General features: G+C 42.3%; 1 protein-coding gene across 7 annotated transcripts in view; it reads right to left on the bottom strand.

Annotated features, from left to right (window-relative positions):
• The window catches only part of ANK3 (ankyrin 3), a 2,768,233-nt gene that overhangs the window by 1,162,506 nt on the left and 1,577,935 nt on the right, over positions 1 to 27,792 (bottom strand). For all 7 annotated transcript variants that reach the window (XM_069611214.1, XM_069611216.1, XM_069611217.1 and 4 more), the window contains one exon: positions 22,405 to 22,503. In XM_069611214.1, the coding sequence (XP_069467315.1) occupies positions 22,405 to 22,503 (99 nt within the window). The remainder of the gene's footprint in view (positions 1 to 22,404; positions 22,504 to 27,792) is intronic.

Here is a 27,792-nt window from a genome sequence, read left to right as displayed (position 1 = left end):
GGGACCCAGCACTTTTTCACAAGCGACTGGTGCCAGACGTGGTCATTTACATTTTTATTCTGGTTACAAATTATCCCATATATCCTTTTATTAAAATAGCTGCGGATTAGAGTTCCCTCCAACACATCAGGCCCTCATTCAACTGAATTTTTCCCTTGATAATTAGGCCATCTTTTAGGAACACAGGTCAGTTATGGCATTGTTCTCCAATTTTCTTTATCAAATAGAACTACAAAATATTTTCCTATTGGGAATCATAAGCTAAAACATACATTATTGATTTATATATTTCAGAAATTTGAGTATGTCCTGTACCTGATGAAGGGCCATGCCCAAAACGCATTGTACGACAGACAACACTGCACCTACATTCTTGAGGCAGTATTGAAAACAAGTTCACATGAAGAGACACATACATTTTTATGTTAAAACTGCAAAATTGTTGAAAATTATTGAGTTATTCATGATGTTTGCTTTCAACTTCTATCACCACTTGGCAATACTTCTATGGATTTTTATTGAAATGTGATAGATACACATGCTTTTTGAGATGTATCACCAATGTATATATTGTTTGCTTAAAAAAATGTAAAAATTGTGACAAATCCCAAAAGAAAATGTCAATTTAATTTCATAATTAAATCACACATTCGATAGTGCTTTATCATTGCTGTTTGAACATTTTTGCTGATTTTGATCAGTCTACGGTGTGCCCTGTTGTTGTCCCCCATGAGTGGGTGGACCTTGTAGCTCTAATTATAATATTGGTCTTGTAGCCAAGACACACACAGGAGCTCCTTAATCTTTGAGTAATGTCTGTGAAAAACTATTACTTATTGACTTCATTTGAATTCTATTGACAAAAACTCAGAGTGTGCACCTCTACCATCCTCTCTTTCTAAGGTAAATATTAAACAATATCGAGGACAGTGATGACCCCTGTGGAACTCCACATAGTCCCGGAAGGGCTTCGGAGTAATGGCCTCCACGTTTGACTACTTGAATATGTTTTTTTAAGAAAGAGGAGAAGCACTTGAGGGCAGCCTCTAACACCTGTGCAACCTGAGAAAGTCTGGTCAATAATAGATCAAAGTCAACTGTGTCAAAGGGCACTGACAAATCGACCATGATCTGCATGCTCAAATTGTTTCATCAGCTGCCCTCAAAATGCCATCTCCACAGCCAACAGCGCTGTCTCTGTCCCATGACTGGGCCCGAAACCAGACTGGAAGATTTCAAGAACGGAATATTCCTCCATATGGCTCTGCAGCCGCGTGGTGACAATCTTTTCCAAAATCTTTGCGGTCCATGGTAGGCTTGCGATGGGACGATAATTAGCTAGAACTTGACAATTCAAAGTATTTTTTTTTCTACATAGGTGTAAGAACATATTTCTTTAAATCTTGGGGTACAGATCCCTGTGCTGAACATGCATTCACAAATTCCGTCATAAAACAGCTAAGATGAAAAGCATGTTGCACTGTAAGATAGGCTGGAAATGAGTCGTAGTCATAATTTGTAGGTTTAAGTCCACGAATTAAATCTTCAATACCCTCGGAGTTAACCAGAGAGGAGGAGAAGTGAGGAACTTAAAAGATAGATTTTGTTGGAAGATCTTGTCCCAGGAGGATAGCTCAGCGGCAATGTGCTTGCTTTGAAATCAAGACAACACGGAGCACCACAGGTTCGATCCCCGGGTCTGCGCTTAGAAACCTCTGGGTATTAAGCGAGTTATAAATAACCAATCATATCATATGATATCTTGAGTTTGACTAATAACTGTAGCAGTAATAGTTTGAGAATCAATCTGCGTATGAATAAGATTAACCTGGTCATTAAAGAAAAAATTAAACTCCTTAGCCAAGGTATAAGAAGAGGGTAAACTAGATGATGCACATGTCGGTGTAGTAAGATTCCTAATTAGAGCAAACAGTTCCTTGGACCTATTCTTGGAAGAGTCAATCTACTCTTGAAGGTACTGAGATGTAGCTGAAACAATTCCCTGTTTATAGATTACCAACGCTGCTTTGGCACTTTGATGGGAGGGTGTCTCTTTAATTTTCAGCCATAGTTTTTCCTTTCTTTCGATAGTTCTGTATTCATTCTCTTAAGGAAACTGAAAACCAAGGGTTATTTTTTTTTTTTGTTTGATTCTATACTTTCAAAGGTGCCCTTGCATCACACCACTTCTTCAGACATGTTAAGCTGATAACATTTTTCGCAGTACTTTACCAAAGAGAGGCAAAAGTTCAGCAGTTAATTGAAGTCTTGTTATAGCATCTAGCGCTTCCTACTGTACGACAGGGCATAGTTAGATTATGAACATGTCGATGAACCTGCCAATTCAATAAAAAAAGAGAAAACCACCACTTGGTGATCTGACCAGGTCACTGCTTTATTTCCACAATGGGAAATATTCAGCCCCCTAAATAGAACAATGTCTAAACAGTGGCCCAAATTGTGCAAAGCAGTCGAATTTAGCAAGGATAGCTCATGGGCTATTAGCATCTTGCTCAATCATAGCCAATCTGTATTTTTGGGATCATTACACCATACATTAAGATCGCCCAAAATCATCAATTTTGATATCATAAAAGTACCAGCATATAAACATTCGCTGAAAAAGAGAAAGTACTGACGAGTATCTGGGAATTATCGTCCCATTGTAGGCTCTGAGAATTAATTATCGTAATAGCCGATTTAAAAAGAATGGCAACCCTGCCCCCTCTCTTGGAATCCCTATTTTCAAATTTTATTGAGAAACCAGGTGGAATCAGTGAATGGAACTGGGAAACAGTTAGCCTGAAACCAAGTTTCAGTGACACAAAAAGACAATCTAAATTGTGTGAAGTAATTAGGTCATTCAAAGCCAATGCATTTCTTACTGCAGACCTAGCATTGATTAATGTACCTTGTAGTTTAAAAGGAGAAATGTATGAAACATTTTTTGAGCAGTACTTTGCAAGAGTTAGCAATACCTAACTGTCTGAGTTTATTCAAAGTGCGTAAACTGAGGAATCTCGAAGAATCCCTCAGTATTGAGGTGGTGTTCAGCATTACCTGAAGCCAATAGAGACAAAGAAGGATCATTGTTGAATATTGTCTTCACAGGAGAAGCCAAAGACTTTCCAACATTCACTTAAGCGGACAAGATGGTGTTAGGAGCCAAGAATGAGATAGGGACACAGTGAGCTCAAGGTTTTGTCTATAAACATTTATTCAAAATAAAAGGGGGGTTGAAAAGGCCTCACTATCCGTACTCTAGGAGATATTTTCCTACCTTAACCAAACCTAAAGATCTGTCCAGTGTCCAGATGTCCAAAGCAAAATGTAATGTTTCCAAAATCCTATCCTTGCCCTCACCTTCTACATATCAACTCTAATATGTGAAGGATAATGTCTTTGGCGTTGTAAGTGCCCAAATGTTCAAGTTCAAAAGAAATGTGTAACTACAACACCAAAAGTTCCTAATGGATAAAAGCCACAGCTCCAGGGGACAACTCCCTTCCCTGGGTTTCTCGGAAGGATAACGTTCACTTTTTCAGGGGATAACTCCTTTCCCCCAGGTTTCGCTTCAAGACACCTCAATCCCCCAAGGGCATGAATCCTCCTAAGAGCTTTTTGTTCACCAAAATACTCGTATACAAAAACCAACTTGGGTATAACTTCAAGCCTCGTATGATACCTGGTGTACTCCCCCTGCCATGTTCTTTTCCGCTTAGTTTAACTTTAGCTTTCAGACTTGACTTTGGCATGGTGTACGTCCCTGCCAGGGCTTTTCATGTTATTTACTGCACAAACTTGCAGACTTGCTTTTGCCTGGTTTACTTTCCTTACAGGGCTTTTCATGTGATTTACTTTATACAATCGCAAAACTTGCTTTTCTCTCACATTCATCCGTAAACCCTTTCCAGGTTTTATTGAATTTCATATTCCTTTTCATTCGCTTCATACACTTTTGTCTTTCTTTGTCAGTGTTGCTGTAGCACCTCAGTGTCCCATTCTCTCTCTCTCTAGGACTTACTGGTTTCTTCTAGAGTCCTTCAGCTCCCTCACGGTAGACAGGAGGCAGCACTCTGATGTCCCGTCTCCAGCTCGCGGGCTCCTCGCCTTCACAGAACAGCTTGCATGTCCTTCACGGCTCCCACTTTCCTCTGGGCTCGCACACTGTGTTCAGATGTTGGTGGGGCTGCTTCCAGGTTCCTGTGGCCACTAGGAAGTTTCTTCTTCCTCCCATCTTGTGTTCACTGCATGTTGAACCAGCCTGTGCAGTCCTCTGTCTCCTGCCTTCCTCCCGAGCCTGCCGGCTCAATGGTCGTCTTGACCTCCTCACAGTTCCTCAGTCAACAGAGAGAGAGCTTGGCTTTCCCAGGTAGCGTTCTCCCTCTTCATGCTGGGTAAAGCTTTTAAACATCCTGGCACCTATCACATATTCACGACCAATAGAGCGTATCTATTGCTTCTCATGCCTTGTGATCTGCATTACTCCATTCAGCCTCCTCGTCCCAGTATTTCTACATGTATGGGTGTTGTAGGAAGTTCTTGGTGTTATATTGTGGAGAGTATTGGAAGGTGTTGTAGGTCTTGTGGATGATTGAAGGGAATCAGCACAATATGCCATCAAGGCCTGTGGAATGGAGGGGTATCCCTAAAAGGGAAAGGGGGATACCATGCCTGATCCGATGATGTATCACCCCTCGGAGTGTCGCCTCCCACTATGCGGTCCTCCCCCAAGTAACGGCCCCCAAGGTCAGGATCAGGAAGCAGCTGCGGTCCCCTGGCCACATGGGGAGAGGCTACCACCAAGAAAGGAGTGATGACATTGTCTGATTCATCACAGTAGTTTGCAATGGGAGTTCCATCATGGAATGGGAGTCCTTGTCCCCAAGAGGGACCCAGAACCCCAAGGAAGGTCTTGCTTAGTGGACTCCCCTCTCTAGCCTCAAAGGGAGTGGTTAGCCCTCTGGGCAGAAATGACACATTGTCCTGATTCATCACAGTGTCAAACACTGTAGCACCTTCCTGCCAGTCATCTGATATTACAATAATGTTTTCTGCTTTCAGAAAACAGAAGGCGTATCAACTTTCTCTGCCTAAACCTCCATCACTCTGTTCTAAAGCCAAAGCGTAGTAACAAGAGGCATTCACTCTGAATTTGTGCTACATAAATGAACTTTTACATGGAAGCAGAGCTTTCCGGGGAACTCTGTATGCAGTAAGTGACAAGAGATACCTCCAATGTGAAATTAAGATACTGTGGAAATCCTCTCTCTGCCCCTATATTCCCTTGCTTTCACCAACAGCCTGTTTAATTCACTTTCTTTCAGCCGAGACGCCCTCCTGTAGGCTGAGGGATCTACTTCATGGCACATTTTAAGGAATACTTTCCCCAGGTTTCAAATTTCCTAATCTACATCTCATTAGCCTTCTTCTGAAGACCCTCCTCAAGGGATTCAGCAGAAATCTGAAGTGCGAGTTATGGAATAGTTTCAACAGCAGGAGAGTGGGGTCTAGCGCTTGTGTGTGTGCCATTTGACAAGCATTTGTTTTTTTGCAAAAAACATTGTTTGTGCTTCAAGTCTGTTGGAAACATTGGAGCAGATTTCTGTGAAAAACAACCAGGTATTCTGTCCCTGCCCCATTTACCTAACAAACACCTGGCAAATGGGCCACATTCACAGCAAGCCCCACTGGGAACAGCGCCTGTGGAAAGGTACGGTGAAGTCTGGGACAGTTCTCCAGACACACCCACTATAGTAAGAAAGACGAAATGAGGCATGTCCTTTTCACTTCTCTCTTTTAGAGCAAGTGTTCATGTCTTCCATAACACCTTCCGCTGTTCGGTTTCCTGATCCTTGATGCATATTGTGTAAAACGTATACATTCGAGAGAGAAACATGAAGATTGGCAGCAACAAAATGAGAGTGTGAAAATGGGAGCTGTCCTCAGAGTTCAGTGGGATGAGCAAAAGAAGGAGGCTACCACGCCATGCCTTTATGCCCTTGCTAGGCTATTATATATATATATATATAATGCAATGTCCTGTCATACTACGCCAGGTGTAAGGGTGAGACAGTAGGATATTGACACACAGGTGGCATTTTTGTTGTCAAACTTTTATCCAAAAGAAAATAAGGGAAAAACCTACCTGGACCTATTACTAAGAGGGGGTTCCCTGCCTTTAACTAAATACTGAGGACTCAGTCAAGATGTCCGTCTAAATCAAATAGTCCACCGTCCTGTGTCAAAATATCTATTTCAATCCGTCACACTTATAACCAATACTAAAAAGGGTAAAGGGACTTCTTGGTCCAGAGGAATGACTTAATTCCTCTGGACAATGTCCAATTACATGTGGGAACTTTGTATGTGGGAATGTCTCCCTTCTCCAGGTTTCAATTCCTCTCCAGGATGCAAACACAAAGTTCCAAATTAAATTAAAGCAAAGTTCAAAGTTCGAAGTTCAAAGCATAACTTTCCACTGAAATATCAACATGCCCTTAAATTAACTTTATTATTGGGTGCCTGGAGAATGACTCCCTTCGCCAGGCATCTTGTCCTTGATGCTTTCACAGTCTCAATGGAATGACTCCACTCCCGGGACCTTTCTTGGCTTGTCTTCAAGGTATACACGATCAGGGGGTATGGCTTTCTTCTCCTGCTTCCTATTGGCTTGCTCCAAGTTTCACAATGTCAGGGGGATCTGGTTCCCTTCCCCTGACTTCCCTCCAACTGTTCCTGTGCTTTATAAGACCACTAGGAGAATGACTCCGTTCCCCTGATATATATTTCACAAGTTCCTTTCACAGTCCAGGGAATGACTCCCTTCCCTGGACCGTCCTTTGAATCTTCAGGTTGCGGGTCCCAGATCCCTGTGTTTATTTTATTTATTTGCAGTAGATCTGGTTCACCACCCTACTAGGTGCTGCGACTACGAAGATGCCATAGTTTACTCTTAATAAAAGGGTTTGGGTCCCATACCTGCAGAGTTCTCCTCTCTTGACTCAGCGAACCTGGTTCACTATCCTGCCAGCTACTGTGACTATGAAGTTGATTTCCGGGGAGTGTTGATTGTCCGTGGGCTCTTTCTCCCTACTCGACTCTTAGACAGCTTTCCCAGGGGCTGCAGTGACTCTGCAGCGTTTCCCTTCTGCAAGGCTGCACGGTTTCCACGTTACCCGCACTCCAGCTCTCCCTGTTGGCTGGATGCCCTAGATTCTGCCGCCGTCTCTGCTTCCACTATGGTGAAGTGGTCATGGACTCCTCTGCCAGCGGGCAAGCGTCTTGGCCCCTGTAGTCTCGGCGTCTCCACTTCTCCGGCTCCGTTGAAGTTTCCCAGTTCCATGAAGGAGTGTCAGACAGCAAGAATTGTCCTTCCTCTCTTATTATCTTAGATAGTTGCTTTCTGATGTTGAAGCAACTAGACTGCTCTTTCCGGTTCTGCTGGAACATCAGTATTTCACTGTGCCTCTTCTTCGTCCGAGTACTCAACAGATCTTCATCCCTTAAGGAGTCCACCTTCTTCTTCGTCCCAATATTTCCTACCTTACTGGTTTTAAGGAAACAGATAGGAATACTAGGGCTGGTATTGGAGGGGGGGTGGTGAGGAAGGTGGGTTATGGGCATACCGCGTTCTCCCCAGGTCATCACTAGTCCCATAAAGTGCTTCCATCCCCATGAGAACCACCCGCTGAGTACCACCCCCAGAGGGACTATCAGGTAGCAGCCTCTAGGGATTTGTCACAAAGGGTAGGAACTCAGGGCCGGCAATCACGTTCAGACAGGCCTATAGGGCAATAGAGCAATGCCCGAAATGCTGGCCAGACCTCCTAATGTGGGACAGTTCTTCGAAGCCAAAATCTTTTTGTCCAAAGTGAGTCTGTTTGATTAGTTACTTCACTCTGCAGCTAATAGTTTTGACTAGTGCTACTGAACACATTTTCTTTACAATGTACAATTTGTAGAGCATTTTACCAAAACACTACCACCCACCTTCCTCCCCCGTCACTACACAAACCATCTGTCACAAAACGAATGAATTGACATTTGGGACGGTGCCACTTTTAAGTGTTAAAGGTATAGGGAGGTTGGAGAGGGCTGGTGATGTTGGCATTGGATAGGGGTTAGGATAAACCTAGTTGTTCATGCAGTGTAAAGTAAGCATTGGGGTAATAATAATATCTTGTCATTTATATATCGCTTTTATCCAAAGCCCTTTATCTACATTTTTTCTAAAATAATTATTATCCAATCCAAACTGGTACTCATTATATTGACCTCGGGTGGATGAACAACTGTGTTGACCATGCCAGGATTCGAACTTGCGACCTACAGATCATAGCATTGGCTGCTTTACATGCTGAACCTTCCTACTGGCTATTGGTATGTTTTAGAGTTTTGGTTAGTGTAAGACTAGGGTTAGGATTAGAGCATGGGTTTTGTGTTAGGGCAAGGGCTATGGAATTATTGGCAAGCTGGTGATGGGGTTGGAGTTAGATTCACTGTTCATTTATAATTTATTTGGTGTTTTGTAGCAACAAGGAAATAAAATACTTCAGCACACTGAAGGGTTGGTGTTAGTTTACAGTTTAGGGTAGAATGAGGGTTTATGGAGAGTTAGGATAAGGCTTAGGAATGAAGCTAGGGGGTGATTGTGGGGTTTTTATTGGTGGTTTAGGTCATTGTTACGGTTAAAGACTTATACTTCTCTCTAAAAATAGCTTTTTTTGGCGACCTTATCACTAGCAACATTTTCACACTTTGCATTGCTTTTATTGAATGACTAAATATTTGAAAACAACTTTTTTGCTGACTACTTTTTCACATCACTACATTTTCCTGGGGACATTTTCACACAGAACCAACCTCTCATGCTAATCAATGCTCTCTCAACAGTTTCAGGCCACAGATATCACCCACCTCATCTCGAACAAACCTTGGTGCCCTCTTCATCACTAAAACATGTTTTACCCAAACTTCTTAACATGTTTTCGATGTCCCTCTACCCCCTGACTAGTCTGCACCCAACATGCTGACTGGCTAGGAAGGACAGAAGGTGAAGTGGCAATCATCCACAGGAGCGATTAGCCGTGTCCATCATCCCCTCTCCCAGAAGAAGCTCAGTTTAATCACTCACCTAAACTTTCCATTTATCTCACAAATAATCCATCACCTTCCACCTCATCTACCCACCACCTCACAGGAGTGACATTTTCATTGACAATAACTTCATCTTACTCTCCTCTACCAAATTAGCACACACTAATAATGTATCAGAGATTTTAACGCCCCACAGTCTCACACCAAAAACCACACTCAAAGCGCTCTATTCGCACTGACTGGATCCATGGACCATACGCAAACTGTGCTCTCCTGCATGCACAACAAAGGCAACACCTTACACCTATTCTTTACATCATCCTCCCTCATTACCTGCGCAGATCCTATCCCACTCGACTCCACTGTCGATCACCCACTCGACCCGGACCACAAAAGTCAGGCTAAACAGCCCCTCAACTCAGCGCTGCTTATTCAAAAGCTTCCCGGTTGATGAGCTAGAGGGAACGTTCCAAAATCCCCACCAGTGGTAATGCCCCCAAGAATTATTCAGCAACTCTGCTATGAAACTGGTGGACACTCAGCCATTCTAAGACCAAAACATTTGCAGCTGGTCAATATGACCTTGAACCTTGAAGTTTATTGTGATGAATCTGACAATGTCATCAGTCCTTTCCCTGAGATAACCTCCTCCTCCAAGGGACGGCAGTCGCTACCTGATCTTGACCCTGGGGGGCAGCTATATGAGTGAAAACCACCTGGGGGCGTAACCCTCGGGGAGAACAGATAACATTGTTGGGGAATGTTGGGGCATTGTTGGGAAACATCTAGGGATGTTTCCTCTATCACCCATGGCTTAATGGCATATTGTTACAAGCCTCCCCAATTTCCTGATAGATCTACAGTTTTTGCTCCCCAAACTCTCATTAGGGATAGTACATTGACAACTGGGATGAGGAAGAGGCAGAAAGTAGTGATGATCACATCCAATGAGGCTCAATATCCACTTCCTCAAAGTCTTACAGGAAACGGTCCCAGAACTGCTGACACAAGAAAGAACAACAGTTTAATGAAGATCACAAGGACCGGTCGACCAACACAGTGGTCTAGTTGTTGGAAATGATTGAGCAAGTCGGGAAGTTCAAATACGGGCCAGCTACAGCTAACACAGAGAGAGGAGAGCTTCAGTCCCCGTACTGCATTGCAGCCCGTTACCACTCTAATCACCACACTGGGGAGAAACATGCTGCGGTCGGTGATGTGAGGCAAACTTGGAGCAGATGAAGTTAAGCCTGGGTGCAGGCGGCCCATCGCTAAAAGAGAGCAATCAGCGGGAACCGTGCACAGCAAAAGGAGACAGCGATGGGGTGGACATGGAACCAGTATACTGAAGCAGGAGGGAGCGACGGAACACCAGAGGTAACCGGTAAGCCCTGGGAAGGAATGAGGGTTACTGGGTTGACAGCGTATGAATGTCGTTTCGTAAGAAGAAATGGAAACTGAAGGAACAGAAATTATGGGAAGCCAGAAACTACCTGTAAACCTAATGAAAGCAAGTGGGTTACTGAATGACCTAAGAAAGTAAAGCGCTTCTTGAAAATGCAACGAGAAGTGAACAGAAAAGCCAATAGAGAAGTGAAAGTAATAATACACAAACCACTAATGGGCTATTAAACCCCAACCTTGAAGAAAGAGTAATTTATGTAATAAAGTCCTGGCACAAACAAGTATATCAAGGGAAGTTAAGCATTAGTGTAATAAAGTCCTGGCAGAAAAGTATACCAGGTGAAATTAAGTATACATGTAGTCAAGTTCTTGCAGGGAAGTATACCAGGGAAGCCAAGTGTTTGTGTGACAAAGTCCTGGCAGGAGGAGAGTATGCCAGGTGAAGACAAATATAGACAACACAGGCCATGCCCATGAAATCATGAACTGTTGAGAACAAGCCAAGAAGAAAGGAGAGTCTTTAGGAAGAGACATATCCTTAGGATTTGCTAATATTAAAGAGGACGAGAAAGCCTTAGGAAGGGACTTGAGACCCCAAGAAAAGTGAATAACCTAAGGGGAGAAAGTAATCCTTTTGGAATTCGATTATTCCTTTTGAATTGGTGAGATAGATACACGGAAACTGGGAAAGGAAGCTGTTTCCTGGAATTGTGAACATTGGTCCTTGGAACCCTTTTTGTTGGATTTGAACTTGTGTTGGAAATGAACATTTGGGCACTTGTGAACCCTTTGTACTGTGGAGTTTATAAGGCCAGAATAGGATTACGGAGACAGGACATACTTTTGTTTAGACATCTTGGCACTGGACCGACTCGGTTTTTGGTTGCGGTAGGGAATTTCCTCCCAGAATAGGGCTAGTGAGGCATTTTCCAACCCCCATTTCTTTTAAATAAAAGTTCTAACCACAAATATGTCTCGTCTGAGTTCATGTCTCATTTCTGGCTCCTCACATTTGGTGACAGAAATGGGGTCCGGCTCAGTTGATACAAAACTGGGGAATCCTTAGGTTCGAGAAATTTAGCAACCGAGCCACTGATCCATCAGTAGCTACAAAAAAATTGATTGGGTTTGACCTTTGCAGCAGTAGGGGGGAATTGATACCACCCTGGGAAAGAATGTTAATACCCACTGATCTGGTACTTGTACCCCATCCCGGTACCTATATTAAGTTACCCTCTAAATTTTGTCTAGTTTGGTGGGATGGCCTAGACATAGTAGTCGGCATTATAGAATCCGATTATAGAGGTGATGTAAAGATCTTACTCCAAGAGACCTATCAAGTCAAGAAGGGAGAGAGAATTGCACAGGGAAACTTGGAAAGAGCTTTATTTCCCAAACTAGAAGTTAAAGTCGTCGATGATACCGAAAGAGCAGGAAAGGGATTTGGGGAAGCGGATGAAGATTCAACATCCGGGACTACAATACCCAAAAACCCAGACAAAGAGGTTGAGGTCATGCCCAACCTAGCCTTTGCTCAAAGGAATGACACCCTCTTGGCAGACTTTCCAACACATAGTATAATAAGAAGCGGGATGATTAAAAGGGGGACCATTCTTCTTCTAAAAACATAGGCTAATCTATTGAGGTGATATTTGGCCTTGATGGTATATCTAGGTCCCAAATCATGTTACTCTAAAGACATAAAAAGATGGTACTTGATATTGCTCACTCCCATTTAACAGGCGGTCACTTAGGAACAACTAAGACCCAAGGGAAAATTATTAGCTGCTTTTATTGGCCAAGAATCTATACTGATGTAAAAAACATTGTGCTCACCTGTGCTTTATGGTAAAAAAAAAAAAAGCACCCAAATGCCTGCTCCCACTCCACTACAACCTTTGCCTATCATAGATATATCTTTTTCTCGCATAGGATCGGACATAGTGGAACCTCTGGAAACATCTAGGTTGGGAAAATTGCAATATTTTGGTCATTGTTGATTATACTACTCGATACCCACCGGGACTTTCCCTGGCGTAACAACACATCCCAACAGATTTTGAAGCATCTCATTCCATTTCTTTCAAGCGTCGTTTTCCCCGAAAGAGATCCTAGGGACCAAGGGACCAATTTTAGGAGTCAGTTGATGACAGAGGTGAAGGAGAAATTACACATCAAGACCCTTAGGACCTCTGTTTACCATCTGCAAACCGACGGCTTGGTGGAACAGGTTTAATAAGACCCTAAAACACAGAATTCAGAAGTTATTTGAGGACGATGGCAACAACTGGGATATCATGGTAGCAGGCTATGCATAAAAGTAGGGTAAATGTGATAACTTTGCTTCTGTTATTTGTTTGAAACACAGTGCATGGGAGTAGTTGGAACCCAGTTGCTTCATGCAATAATGTAAATGTAAATTAACTTGTATAATGCACCACATTACCACCCTTGTGGTCTTACCGGAAATAGGCTTATTTAGTGAGCGCCCAACTGGGGTAAACGAGACCATAACTACTACAATTTTTAAGGCGTGATATAGAACATCATCATTGTGGGCAGGCTCTAGTGCTAATTGCTTAAAGGGGCTACATTGGAGGATGGCAGGCAAGCATTCTATAAAGTTACTATTATTTTTTGAAGCAACAACCAGGTTTTCAGTATTGTGCAAAATATTCAAATGCAGTTACACAGTCCATTCAAACATTCACTGATCAGGTAAAAGCCAGTCACTGATGGAAGATCAACCAAATATGTGTCCTTAGTGCGCTACAGGCAGGGGAAAAAGGTAATGTGCAAATTGACCGTTTTAGGGCTTTGGCTCCAAATGAAACACATGCATGCCACAATGAGAGAGAGAAGACTAGCCCAGCAATTGGATAACTTGGGCATCTCTTTAAGGTAAGGTTTGCTTGGTGAGATGCAGGACAGCATGGTGCTAGAAGAAAGTCACAATTTCTTATCCTCGTCAGTCAATTACTGGAATAGATTGTAAACCCTCTATCACAAATAAGCCAGGCAAACTTGAAGTTGTGAGAAGGCAACTGACAAACTACTGTAGGATAGGGCTCTGATGACAGGAGACAGAACGCATCAGAGAGGTGACAGGTGGAGCAAAGACATTACATTCTGAAGGGTAGATTGGGAGAGGCTTTCTCAATTAACTAACAAGTCAGTCCAGACGATACCAAAGCCCTCCTTAAAGCAATGAAATCTGGATCGTTCAATATAAATATTGCGCCTAACTGAGGAGTTGACTTCTACTCAGCACAGGGCGCGACAGACACTTGTTAAAGGAGTGTCTTCCCTCTCAATAATCAAGTGACTCTGCCTGCAGGACGAGTTTGGTTTAAAATTGCTATTGGAAAGAAATTCCATGAGTCTTGGACTGACGGTGTACAGCGTGCAACCGTGACATCATGGAACTGAAATGTAAGCTTGGAGAAACAAGATGGAAACTGGATCAACTGAGCCTGTTGTCCAAGTGGCGAGGAGATCTGCGAGGGGCCAGAAGGTCCATGGTATGTCAGACACAGAAACCATCACTAGAGTGGAGAGGGAAATCTGCGAGGCCATAACACGAAAAGACCCAGAAAGAGCATCCATCCCAGGTGGTGTTTCCTGACCTTGTGAGTATTGTTTTTGTTGCCTTCTATAACACCATGAATGGCGTCAGCTCATAGAACCTGATCATTGCTTGTCCTCGGTGGACTAAACGCTGACAGTACCTGACAGTACCTGCAACAGCAATTGTGGGCGAGGAGCTTGATGAGTTTGCTTTAAACCGTAGAGCGATTCTAAGTGCAGCCCTCTTCATGTGCATTACCACGCGAGAGGCTGAGCTTGGGACACTAGAGCACTGAGCCGCAGCACTACATGTTCAACTGACTAGAAGGTTCATGCGAATTCCAAGTGTGGAGTGCTCGCTGTGTGAAACATTGCCCCCACTTAGTGAATTACACACAATCGACTGGAACTACATTTTCCTTTAAGCTCGGCCACCAGTCAGGCTTACCACAACTAGAGGACAATTGAGTGTGAATGGTGTTCTTTATTTCCACGTTAAACGAAAATAGTGTGAGCAACTATTTCATATAAAGGCCAGCAACATACGTACAGATCAGATGTGGATCCAATTAATTGGTATTTACTATACTAAGGAGAGAGAGAAAACGACCGAACTCGGTACAACTCCTTGTGACATGTCTAAATAAATGACCATAGGAGAAGTTGTATTCAGTCAGAGCTATGCTTGCCGCTATAGGAGAATACACATTAGCGGGGAAGAGACAATGAGGACTTTCTAAATGGGACTCCTATCTGTCAGGGAATCTGTTTCTATCACCACCCATCTGGAATGGGGATACACGTGCCTCTCTCCCCCCACCTTCTCCAAAGCCACATCTTCCCTGTTTTGCCAACAGTCCTTGCAACCATTGGCTCAGTAATCTGCCAGTCATACACAGTCACTAGCGAGCAGCCACTCCCCTACAGTCTCCAAGAAGACAACATAATGCGATCTACAGTACGGTCCAGGAATGCCCAACCAATAAACAGTCCCCATGATCAAACCACAAACTATTTAGCTGCCAGCCTACACCCGTAAATTCCAGCCGGCCGTGTTCGTTTCCTGGTCAGTAAAATAGAAAACAGAATTGTGGGACCACAAAATGACATAGGGTGTTACATAAGTACTTTCCCTACATGCCTTTTCATTTAACGTACCACCTTCTTCTTTCTTAGTTCCCGAGTGCATATTGTTTGAAACAGATGTACGCATTGTGTGCTCTTGTGCACATCTCACTTGCTAATATCCTCTGCCTTAGTTCTCCCTTTGACAGAGCCTTGACCGACATAGAGTTCCAGGATATAATGAGCATTTCTTTGGGCACACCCTCAAAGGCGTTTGTGGCTATGGCCCTATTTAGTGTCAGGTAAGCGCTACATGATGAAGTATATGGGATGTTGCTGTATGTGTTTTTCACCCTAACCTCTGGCCAGTCGCTCTGTTTTTTTTGTACAGGTAGGACAGCGTCACTGTGGAAGGAGAAGTAGGCGCTGTATTTAGAGGGCATGTCCCGTATGATCTGATACAGAAGGTGGCGAGTGTTCCAGCGCTTTATAACGCCTCGTTATGGTGGTCAGTGTTCCCTGTGAATCAACCTGCTTAATAACGTTTGACCCTGGTGGAGACTCACTTGGCCCTCTTGTCTCTCAAAAAGAAGCGCCTCTTGCAATTCCTAGGTTAATGGGTTAATTGGCGGGAGGGAAGCAAGTATATATGTTTTTTATGGTGTCAAATTTTACTTTGACTTTCCAGAGCTCACTGTATTGGTTAATAAATGTTATGGTTTATTTACGGTTGTATACGAATTGATCGTTTTACAACTGCTCGAATGACAATTGACCTTTTCACAATTGACCGAATTGTGAAGGTCAATTGTACCATATATGTGGGGGGAAACCCCCCACAACCCCCCACCCAACGCCAAACCCCCAAAACATATATATATATATATATATATATGCGGTCAATTGTGAAAAGGTCAATTGTGACCCTTTAAATTCGGTCAATTGTTCATTCGAACAATTGTAAACGACCAATTTGGGTAATACCTTATTTACTGCTCACAAGAACTAGGCTTTCCTTTGAGGTGAGGCACTTAGTTGAATTTCTTTTATAGCGAAAATTGGGTACTGTTGCTGGCCCCTCTCCTGATACTCTATAGTTCAGCGCTTGTGTCCTTATTTTATCTGGGAATGCATTTTAAAATCTGCAATGCATCCTAATATTACTAAAAGGAGTTGCATACATACGAGTTTGCAGCAAGTCAGCTCAGCAAGTTAGGCACACTTTTCACAGATCTCTGTGCAGCTTGCGGTCTCCAGTTCCAGTTTCAACATGGTCAACTTTCCTCTTCAACCTTCTGAGGTGGATACATTGAGTAACCAAGTTGGTTTATAAAAACACCAGTTTTACAGTGCTTGGAAGTGCCTGAGGTCTCCCGCTTTTTAATCTAAGAGCCAGGGGTGGACTGGTTTATAGGGAACTCTGGAGATTTCCCAGTAGGCCCCTGCACCCTGGGAGATAAAAACAATTGGGTACAAGATTGAAGATACGATGAAAACCAATGGAAGGTTAGTGGCATGCCCCATTATGGCCACGATAGGTTGCAAGTACATAGCCATACAATATAAAAGTTCCATAGCATACCTGTAATTGATTCTAGATGATCCCACGTGATTGCGATGCTGCTAGAAGAACTGTAAGTATGCTCCCCCATATAACTACGCAATAAGGTTGGTAGTGTGCCCAATAAATGCCTAGATATGCAGTAGTTCTGTGTATTTATGAAGATAGTCCAACTCACGACATGTATTTTTTATATGTCCTTTTTAGATTTAACACACGTGAATGGGTTGGAGAAGATGTTGGATCACAATTGAATTATGTTATAAGTCCTGACAAAAGCCTACGAGGAATTTCAAGGGCTCACAACGGATGGGCGAATCTCTTCAGAAAAGGCCGAAATGCTGTGTGTCGACATTATATTAAGAGTACATCCTGTGTTAGTTAGAAGAGGGATATTGAACAATGAGAAACCCAAAGGGAAGTGCATGTCACGCCAAGCAATGAAAAGACAGTGAGAGTTAGGTGAAAATTGAAAAGCTATAGGGACATACTTGTGTTTTGAACCTCACTACATTGTTTGTAATAGTACAAAAAGATTGTGCTTGGATAGACAGACCAATGTTTGAGTAGTGGTTTAACATTGTACTGTATTCTGTTTATTTGCACAATATCTTGGCACTTTAAACTCAACCCATTTTGCACAATTGCACTTATTGCACTTTACAATATGATATGTGGTATATATTGGGTGTTTTTAAAGAGTTTTATAGAGTTTTGTAATGAATAAATCGTTTTGAACACGGTCTGGTTCAGAATTCTGTTTGAGTATATAGATGAGTAAGCTATTTCACTGCTCAGAAAGGCAGTTATAGGCTACTAAGCAGCAGAACAGGAGGAGGGGGTATGTTATGGTTGTATGTACTTGCTCTCTGTACCCTCGGCCTTTTTTTCTATGGTTGCCTATTTTATGTTCCAATTTTCTCATAAAAAAAGGCTTGGGCTTGTTAAAAATGTGTAATTAGCGGCCACTTTGAAGATCATTTCCTGTGCCTCTTTTGGTTCCCCGTCAAAGCAGAAACCAGACATATACATGTCAACGGATATTCACCTAATACAAACTACATTATTCTGTTGTAACATGAAGTTATATTACACTCCTAATCCCCAAATGTCAGCAAAAAGTGGAGTGAAAACAATTTTGTAGGGCCTGTGCGGAAATCAGCTGCTGTAATGTAAGATATTTCTTAAGTAGACAATATAGGAATAAGTACCCAGATGACATTTGTATTGACTCTTATACTGTATCTTCAATACACATTCAGAGAATTGATTTTTTAAACATTTGAAATAAGTCAAACACGCCTGAACAATTTTTCAAAAAACCAAAAAGGGTGTCTGAAGTTTGTTTCATAATGCTCGTCAAGCGCTATATATACATAAACTTACATCCTCAACCCTTTGTATTCTAAACTCTAAGAGTCAATTATTAGGAAGCAAAAATATCTAGAGCCTTTAAGTATATGATCACCACATCAGGATGTTAAAACAAACATTCAAATCTTTGCAATTTCTAAACAACACTATATAGACACACGTGGCCTAGGTTTGTGGTACGTTATCTTCAAGACCGAGCCCGTTAAGTGTGCGTAGGGGATCTTCCCATGGGTGCAGAGAGAGACACGTTATTAGCACGTGCGTACAGTCGCCAAAGCACAACGAATACAGTGCTTGAGTGAATTAAAATGTCCCCGAGACTATAAGCAAACGGAGGCCACTACAACCTGATTCCTTATTGTGGGCACCTTAGGACCGTCAACCCATACGACTTACGGGCCAAAAGGCGGCCATGAAAATGAAACTATTGGTTTCAGGCATCCTTCATAAAGAATGCTGACATTTCCACTGCTCCTCCTGCACAGAGGAACATGTGACGGGAGCAGACGCCCTATGAATGGACCTCACGGGATATCCAAAACTGGCACCATAATGTGAGGACACTCCGCTTTGCACACATGTGCATGTTAGCACATTCAAGCAAACAAGCACAGTGCATCCTCTCAATAGCTCCAGCAATGTAAACAGAGACAGCAACCCAATGTCCCCCTTTCTGAGAACAAGGAGGCCTGCATGGGCAGGTGGCAGACATATCTCCTCTCAACTCATTAGACTAGAATCAAAGTTTGCTGAAAGTTGGTCACTTGATATGACGCCCAAACTGTTACATGAGAAGTCACATACCAATGCAGCCTGGGCATGAAAAACACGTGCCATTTTCTTGTGCTCAATGTGAGCAATTACCACGGTAATATCTAGGGAATGCGAAAACGATAAGTGCTCAAAAAGCTATTTGGAGGAGGGAAAAGTGTGCAGATTCATTAGGGCACAGGTGGGGAGAGGGAAAGGCGACACCCGACACCGTGTGAAGTGGGGGGTGATATGGGGAGCCAGTTACGGGTAGAACATTTTCGGCTTATTGTGGTAATACCGGGAGATTCACGCGAGATTACAACAGCAATGCGCACTGAAAATATACTGCATCAAACGAACCGAACAGTGATAGAGGGTAATGGGAAGAGGGTTAGTGAATGAAAAAGCAATTGAAGGGAGTGGTGGGACCAAAGAAAGAGGAGGCGGCACATGGTGAGTGCCTACGAGGACGTGGAAGACATTTACATTCTCTGGCCCTTTTCTGCTTAGCTGGTAAGATAGCTCAGCGGGTTGAGTGCTCACTGCTGCGATCTAAGCGTGATCTGCAGGTTGCAGGTTCGAATCCCGCAAGGCCAACTCAGCCTTTCATCCTTCCAAGGTAGATAAATGAGTACCAATTTCGGTTGGGTGATATTGTATTTTATTTATTTATTTGTATTTTTAAAGCGCACATCAGCCCAAAGGCATCGAGGTGCATCGAGGTATGTAAATATGTGCTCTGTAAAACACTTTGGATAATAGCGCTATATAGATAACACATCATTATCATGATCGGGTAATACCAGGGGATTACCAGGACAATTTTCAGCCGATTTTCCCATTATCAGGGTAATACCTGGGCAATACCACGGGAATAAGGAGTGTAAAAAAGAAATTTAAAGACCTGCAGAGATCACAACTACTAGTCAAGGAGCAATGGGTCTTTAGGAAGAATTATTGGTGTAACAGGCACAGTGGCTAAAAGCCGGTGCCACTGGCCATCGGGAAAGACCACAGCAATTGGGCCGCAAAGAAAGGTACCGGAGCAATATGTACAGTGGACATGTCCAAAGGCCATGGCTAGCTGGCCTCGTAACCTACTGGTGCAACATGTAAAGTGGCTACGTCAGAAGGCCGTGTTCACTGGCCATGGCCAAAGTCCATTGCTAATGGGCCTGAAGAAACCTATTGGTGTAACATGCACAGTGGCCATGGCTAGTGGGCCTCGAAGAAACCTATAGGTGCATGGTCCCCAAAGAAACCTATTGGTGCAACATGCACAGTGGCCATGACTAGTGGGCCTCGAAGAAACTTATTGGTGCATGGTCACCAATGGTGCAACATGCACAGTGGCCATGGCTAGTGAGCCTCGAAGAAACCTATTGGTGCATTTTCACCAAAGAAACCTATTGGTGCAACATGTATGCTTTGATTATGTTTGGGATATTTTTGTATACATTTCTTTTATAATTTAGTCTTTGCCATCTTACACCCACTGGGGGTTCATTTATGAATGTATTGATTGACGATGAATTAACTTTCACATTGCTTTTTTTCAGAGCTCGAGAGTTGCATGCTGCACAACTTCGCTTTCTTCTAGATCCATGAATTATTCGTGTGATGGATGCAGTCTATAATATACGTGAATTTGTATTATGTTTTTTGCACTTGCAAGTTACCTTGTTATTTACAATAATATATGGTTGTTGTGCATTCCACTTCCTGAGTATTTATTCTTGTGGATATTGTACATTGCTAGGATACCAATTGATTCTTGCTGGCATTTACCATGAATATTTTCGAACTTTTAAAATTGCACCTTTATTTACATCTTGACATTTAAGTATTTCTTTGCTTGTGTTTAACACATGTTGAATGATGTCATAGTAGGAAGTTTAATGTTCTTTGTTTTAAAAATATAAAGCCTCTTTTGAATAGTAATAATTGCCTGAGAAAGTCCTATTGTAGGGCGCTGCGCCTGGCTACCATGATTATTTCATAGGTATTATTTGTCTTCTGCCTATGCAAGCACTCCTTTATATGATGTGAATGAATTTCAATATATATGCCCTTTTTCACACTTTTGCACTTTAGGAAGTTGTGCATCATTGTAACTGCTACTTCTGTCGTGTTGAAAATTCCCAATGACAGGACTGCAGGAATGTTTGGACATTAATTCACAGTGTTGCTTAACCAGAGGCACCCGCTACACAAAAGAGGCAGGGTGTACTTTTGAGGCTTTCCTTTCTACGTAATATATATGTATATTATAGTGCGGCGGTCGATGCACTCTAGTTGAGTATTGAGTTCCATATGAAACCTTAATGAATTGCTAATAACATTTGACTTGTATGACGAATATAGATGAAACAGACTGCACATTTTGGGAACTATCTATTAAAAAATAAAAAGGTTAAGAAAGTTTTTAAAAAAAAACACTTTCGGCTTAGTCCCCATTCATTTTCCATAGAGAAAAAGTCCAATATATGCTCAAACGTACAGCCAAAACTGCTTGACGGAATTGGACCAAGTACGAAACAGCTTGGGCACGAAGCGTTGACAATTTCCAGGAGTGGCCTGGGGTTAATGCGTCCTATCATTTTTTCAATATTTGACCGAGAAGTGTGTGCCCTCTTTTCCCACAATTATAGCTATATATCCCATGGTGCTATGCAGTAGGGAGTCGACAGGATTTTCAAAAATGACAAAGCAGCAATTTTTCCCCAAAATTCTATTGCTAATAACTTTTGACTTACTGGATGCAATTCTCAAAACAGAAAGTTTGTCAAAGGCCCTGCTCCAAACTGCAAAGGAGGGAGGGAGGAGAGCGAGAGAGAAGGATCCCATATGAAGCCCAACCTTTCAGCAGCTGTAATGCACTTCCACCTTTGTAGACTCATGCACGAAAGGGATAGAGCCAAGGCCTGGATCAAAGCCTTTGTGAGCCTGACCAGGAAGGCTCTATGATCATCACCCACCATGCGGTCACGCTATCACTTTGAATGGGTCATGGCATGGCAAATTAGTGTGTTTCCAATGCGCATAACACCTGTTTAGGCAGTACGTATTGCTGGAGCTTGCACATAATATTTAACTGGGTATATTTATAAATACAAGGTTTAAAATAATATAGGTTTACAACGCATCTTTACTAGCAAGATTTTCTCTAACCTAGTGATGTGGCTGGTGGACATTTTAGTATTTCTAGCACCTATTTACAAGTAAAATATAAGCGAGGTGCAAATGCTTTACATGGCAGAAAATCTCAAAACTAAAAGTCACTAAGCAAACTCTGGAAGAAGAGCACCCAAACCAGAGATCTGTGTACAATCTGCGATCCCCTATCCCAAAAGACAATACATGGTCAATACTAAAACATAGCCTCTCTGTGGTGTTACTTGATAGCAGCTTGTGGCTTCCAATAATTACAATCTCTCCAACTCTCATAAGTGGTTGTGCCCTTTAAAATGAATACACAAATATTAAAACTGATAGACCATATTCCACAGGGAGGACTCCTCAATTTAACTTCAGTACTAAACAATTTCATTGCAATCCTGCCGTGAGCAGGTGTTACTTACTTTTGTCGAAGCATCCACATCTGCGCCCCGTTGTATCAATTCAGACACTATTTCCACGTGACCTTCTTTGGAAGCGAGATGGAGAGCATTCAACCCATTCTAGAGGAGAAAAAGAAACATATACTCAGTACATCCATTATCAGATTGCTATTTAATATCTCACATGAACTGAAAAGGATGGATTTCAAAGATACACGTTTTAAAATAAGTAATAATGTTTTCCATTTCTGAAATCAGAAGCCAACTTGTTTGATTAGACCTACTTTTACTAGCAGAGATTACCTAATAGAAATATGCTTCCGGCTATGATGTGGATTTATCAATGCAAGACTTACAACATTGAATGGAGTTCTGCTTAATTATACTCCTCCAGCAACCTAACAACCTTAAGTATGTCTTGTACATTGTTAACTGGTGATACAATCTTTTAAGGTTCAAGTTGGAGGACGTATTAAGACAATGAGTCCACAGAGGGCCAACAGGTGAGGCTAGGTCGCCCTGCAGCACTGCCTTCTGAATACTTTCTGGGACTGGGAAGACCTTAGAACCCTTTGCACAAAGTCATGATCCTCCTCTAAAAAGGTCCCCAAGATATGCAGCTTGAACAAGTGTCATGCAGGTTTTAGAACTTTTCCACTCAAGGATGGTCCAACTAAGAGAGCCCTATAGGGATTTCCCAATCATTATCCATGGAGTGAAAGACTCATGTGAAGACCAAGTAAAAGATGTGTGCTTCTCTGCACAGGATGTGTAGTAGAGTACTCCTACACAGAAGGAACAGCTTCTGCAATCGCTTTCCTGGGCAAATACGTTTATTTTCACAGCAGGATTGAAGTGGACGCGCCCATAAGTGACAATAGAAAGTCGACGGTGTTTGCAGAAAGTGCGAGACCAGCACATGCAAGGGCTCTGCATGTGTAAAAAGTTCCCACACTTAAGAAAACGTACTGTAATACTGTGATATTTGGGAACATAGCGAGAGGCTCACCTGAACAAAAACCCTATTGTTCAAATATCCATTTGCCAAATATGGTGCACAGCTCAAATCAACAGGTGATAGTGAGTTAGAGGTCCCTCTTCTTCAGCAAAACACTGATGCCCAATAACCCATCACTATAATACGTATAAGTAAATGAAAATGTTCCTCTGAAATTATCAGGGGAAGCAACACTTGCGGCCATGCACAATGCTGTCAACACCAACGCTTTAACGGGCACCTGAGGGTCGCTACAGAACAGGCAGACTGGCAAGATGGACTTCACACTGCCATATGCAGATGCGGTCCTTGGCTGTACCTGAGGGGGAAGCTTGAGAAGCTATTGCTGCCAAAGTGACCTATTTGGACTGCTTTGGCAACCCCTGTGCTCTAACCAAACACACTACTGATTTATAAGCAAGCCTTCCTTTAGTCTTCACTCGTTTTTTTTTGCTGTGTAAGTCTTTATATTACCAATCAATGTTCAATATTGTACATCGGCCTTGAGGTTTAATAAACATAGTTAAAAAACAACAACACCGGTGGCATCTGGGATGCTACCGATGTCCATGGTTGTGCGATTTCACTTCCGCTACTCTTATACTTTCAGTGAAATTATACCACTGACGTTTTGGTGGCTAACCAATACCACGTTATTGGATCCCTGGAAAGTGTTGCAGTCTGTAATCTCCTATTCTTGCTCATGTGAAAAATGACTATGCATTTATGCGTCCTACTTGAACCTCCCTTGTAATAAATGGCAATTGTAAGATATGGACACCTGAATTTAAGCAGAATGATATCCTTCTTGCGTCAGAAGATGGCTGCTTGTGGTCAAAGGAGTCTGTTGTGGAGTGATCTATATACCTGGCCCTAGGTGTCCAGTGATGTCACGTTTATATGTCATCTGTTCCTCCTGTTCTGCATCATGTACAGTGGCTTCATCCCCACACATTACACAGTGATAAGTAAATTCGTAGTAGGTTTCATCGTATGGGGAAACTAATAAGATATATGTAGAGGGGTAGGAGGTGCGGGGTGGGAATGGGTGTAGTAGGGGCAGGTAGGGAGCTGGGTGGCCTGGCCTGGGGTGTACTCCCCATCAAAAGAATAAAATAAGAGAAAACCCACAATGAAAGCTACCACGGAGTAATTTACCACTTTGTAATTTATGTGGATGAAATCACTGAGGAATTACCTGGAGGCACTCTAGTGATGTTTATGCAAGCTTTTGGGATTAATATCGAGTATTTAAAGAAGTACGTTGCTTTTCCTTTGCAGGTCTCAACACCAGATATTTTGGGCTCTAGAGACGAGATAACGATATGGCTGCAATGCATGAGGTGTGCATATACTGTTAAATATGTCTGCAAAATCATGTTGTGGCCAGTGACAGAATACCTCACATGCTTGGCAACCAGGTGGTTTTACTACCTCGGTTACCGCCGGACTCGTATTACCATTCCACCTCCGTGACTCCCGGAAATACCAGGGCATTACGACCCTGGTATCCCAGGAATTCCCGGAGGCGGAATTCGGTAAATACCCAATTCCATTGAGTCCCAAAGAACTCAATGGGAATGGGGAAGTGGAAACACCGGCACTATCTCGTGATGGTGCTGGTGTTTACACGTCTGCCTGCAGGCAGGCGGTGTTAAACCCGCCAAGGCAGACCTGGCGGGAACATCACCACCCGCCTGCAGAACTCGGGATCGAGCGGTCCGGAATTAACAGTGACAGCGGGTTTACCGCCACTGTTAATTCCGGACATGCCGACCTTTAATGAGGCCCATCTTGATTGATAAACGACTCTAATCAGTTGGTCATATTTTTAGAGAACAGAGCAACCCTAAACTGAAAACACGTCAGAACTAGGGAGAGAAACACAAATAAATGCTGCTACTTCTTGCTATCTCATTGAAACTAATGCTCCCAACGCGGCTGCTAACAGACGTAATGGAAAGCGGAGGTTTCTTGTAGCGGTTTCTCATTTGAACTAATGCTGGTAAAGTTATGCGTAGAGATGGCGTTGGACATGATTTTCTCTCAAAACCTGACCAGCAGGACACACGCACCATGGATCTGCATTTCTTCCCCACCTTAACATAATGTGTTTGGGATTTTCCCATTAAAGATTTTAATTCTTGGTCCTAGAGTTTTAGAGCTTGAATTTCTGCATTTAGGCTTTTAATCCATATCTTATGTGTCTGGTCTTGGATAGGGTTTTACTGTCAACATGTTTTGTTTTGTCAGGCTAGCCTTTTCACTGTTCACTGATGTTTAGGATACATGAAGCTAAGCTGTGGTGCACGTTTGGGTATAGCGCATATCACAGCCTCTTTGCCAACCCCATACCACTTCTAGCCAGGGGAGAGGTCTTAAACACATATGATGTTGAGAGAGATGGATACAGTATTTGCATTGCTATAGCTCTTACTCTGTAATTTTTTTTTTTAGCATGTCCTTGGATTGCGGTTTCTATTCGAATTTTTAGCACCCAAGTGTTTTGATTTGTTCTAGCTACACCAATTCAATTGGCTTGCAGGTGCTCGAACAGCAACACATGACTGGTGGCTTGTCTTTCCAAACAGCACTAATGCAAGGACATTTTTTAGTTTTGGAGCGGCATTCTAGAAGGGTCTGCACATTAACAATTGGATGCGAGGCTTTAAAACTTTAGAAGTGAACTGGAAGAGAAAAATAATAGGATGATAGAATTGTAGTCACGTTTACTTTTGCTTATATTGTGAACTATTTATTGTTTGACTTTACTATTTTCAATGCTCACATTATTATTGGATTAAACATTAACATACATATTGATGAGTCCCATCATTTTACTCTGAAACTCCAGCTGTTGAAAGCCCTCACTTTCATTTAATGCTCATTAGGCTCACAAAGCATGACCATATGTTTGCTAATTACTCTTTTTGCTTGACTTTTTAAAGAAGCTAGCTTTTTTTTTGTTACATGAACGCTAGGGTTATTTTATTTCAGCAGTTGCATATTTTACCTGAATAATTTTCTTTGGTTAATATTTTGGTGTGATATTTTTGGCAATAGATGTATTCAGATTTGCTTATAATGGTTGTTACATGATCAGTGATAGTTGTATATGTATCACTTTAAAATTGAAATAAACTTTAAATGGAAGAAAAAGAATTAACATATGTATAAGATATGTAAAAGTGTACTAACATTTTCCACCATATTGCAGGGGAAATACTTGATTTAGTGAGAAAACAGTGTAGGGGCATTTAATGACACATTATGTTGATCATTAAAACAAGATTAACAAGAAGGTAATCAGGGTCACAGGAAATCTGGTTGTAGACCCATCACCATGTTGCTCAATAGTACTAAACCTGTCAGGTGATTGACAGAAGAGGGTTTGCCTACCATAAGTGCAGAGATCCAACTTTCTATGTATGAAGCCCTGTTTCTGGTAAAGCAACCACCTTTGCTGCAACTCGTGCGGACACAGCAATGGGTGCTCATTGTGCCCCTAACTGCTGGTTTTGTGGGGGTAGTGCCAAAAACTGGATACCTTGAAGCAAGATTTTAGTTCCAACTAATAATACAGTGCCTAAGCATCACTGGGATGTTATAAACTAATTCCCCTTATATACATGTTTTGATGACTTAATGACAGAGTAGGTGGAGAGTAAGAATAGTATTCCCATTGCCCATAAAGTGTCCCGGCATGGTTTGTGTGATTCTGGCATACATTGATAGCTAAGAAGGCTCTAGAAGAGTCCACAGACCCATTTTCTTTTATTTGTTGATTTCAACAGAATAGGACGAAATGTCCGAATAAAAATGACCGACCTCACCAAAAGACCTAAAACACACACCACGAAAAGTTCTAACTACCAACACTTTTCGTGGTGTGTGTTTAGGTGTTTTGGTGAGGTTGGTTAAAAAAGAATGTTTAAAAAAAGGCTTTTTCATACACAGTTTAGTGAGCGGCTGCCCAAAAAAAGAAAAAAAAAAAAAAGAAGTGAAAGGGAACCGGCGCCGCAGGGACACAGCGCCAAGGAAGGAAAGGTAAGTAGGGTGGTGGGGGAGCTTAGGGGGTGTAGTGGGGGTGGTGGTGTATGCATGTATGATTTTGTATTGGATGTTTGCTTGGGAAATGTACAAACATTTGTAGTGCGTATATTTCCTATGCAAACATTTCCGTCACAGATTTTTCCACCGCGGAAAAATCACGCAGATCCTTTTCAACATACCTTTGATAACACTAACAAAGCCCAGATCGTGTGGAAGCTAACACAATGAGGGATTCTAAAAGGATTACTGAAAATGTTTCTTGCCCTATTCTCTGAAACATGGAGAGAATCTTTAGAGGAGCTGGACTTAAGCAGAGATGTATCTGACTTCCATTCCTTTCACCTTCTTGTGGTGACTCT

The sequence above is a fragment of the Ambystoma mexicanum genome, chromosome 8, assembly GCF_040938575.1.
Source record: "Ambystoma mexicanum isolate Mex_15411 chromosome 8, UKY_AmexF1_1, whole genome shotgun sequence".
NCBI lineage: Eukaryota > Metazoa > Chordata > Amphibia > Caudata > Ambystomatidae > Ambystoma > Ambystoma mexicanum.
This window is presented reverse-complemented; position numbering and strand designations above follow the sequence as displayed.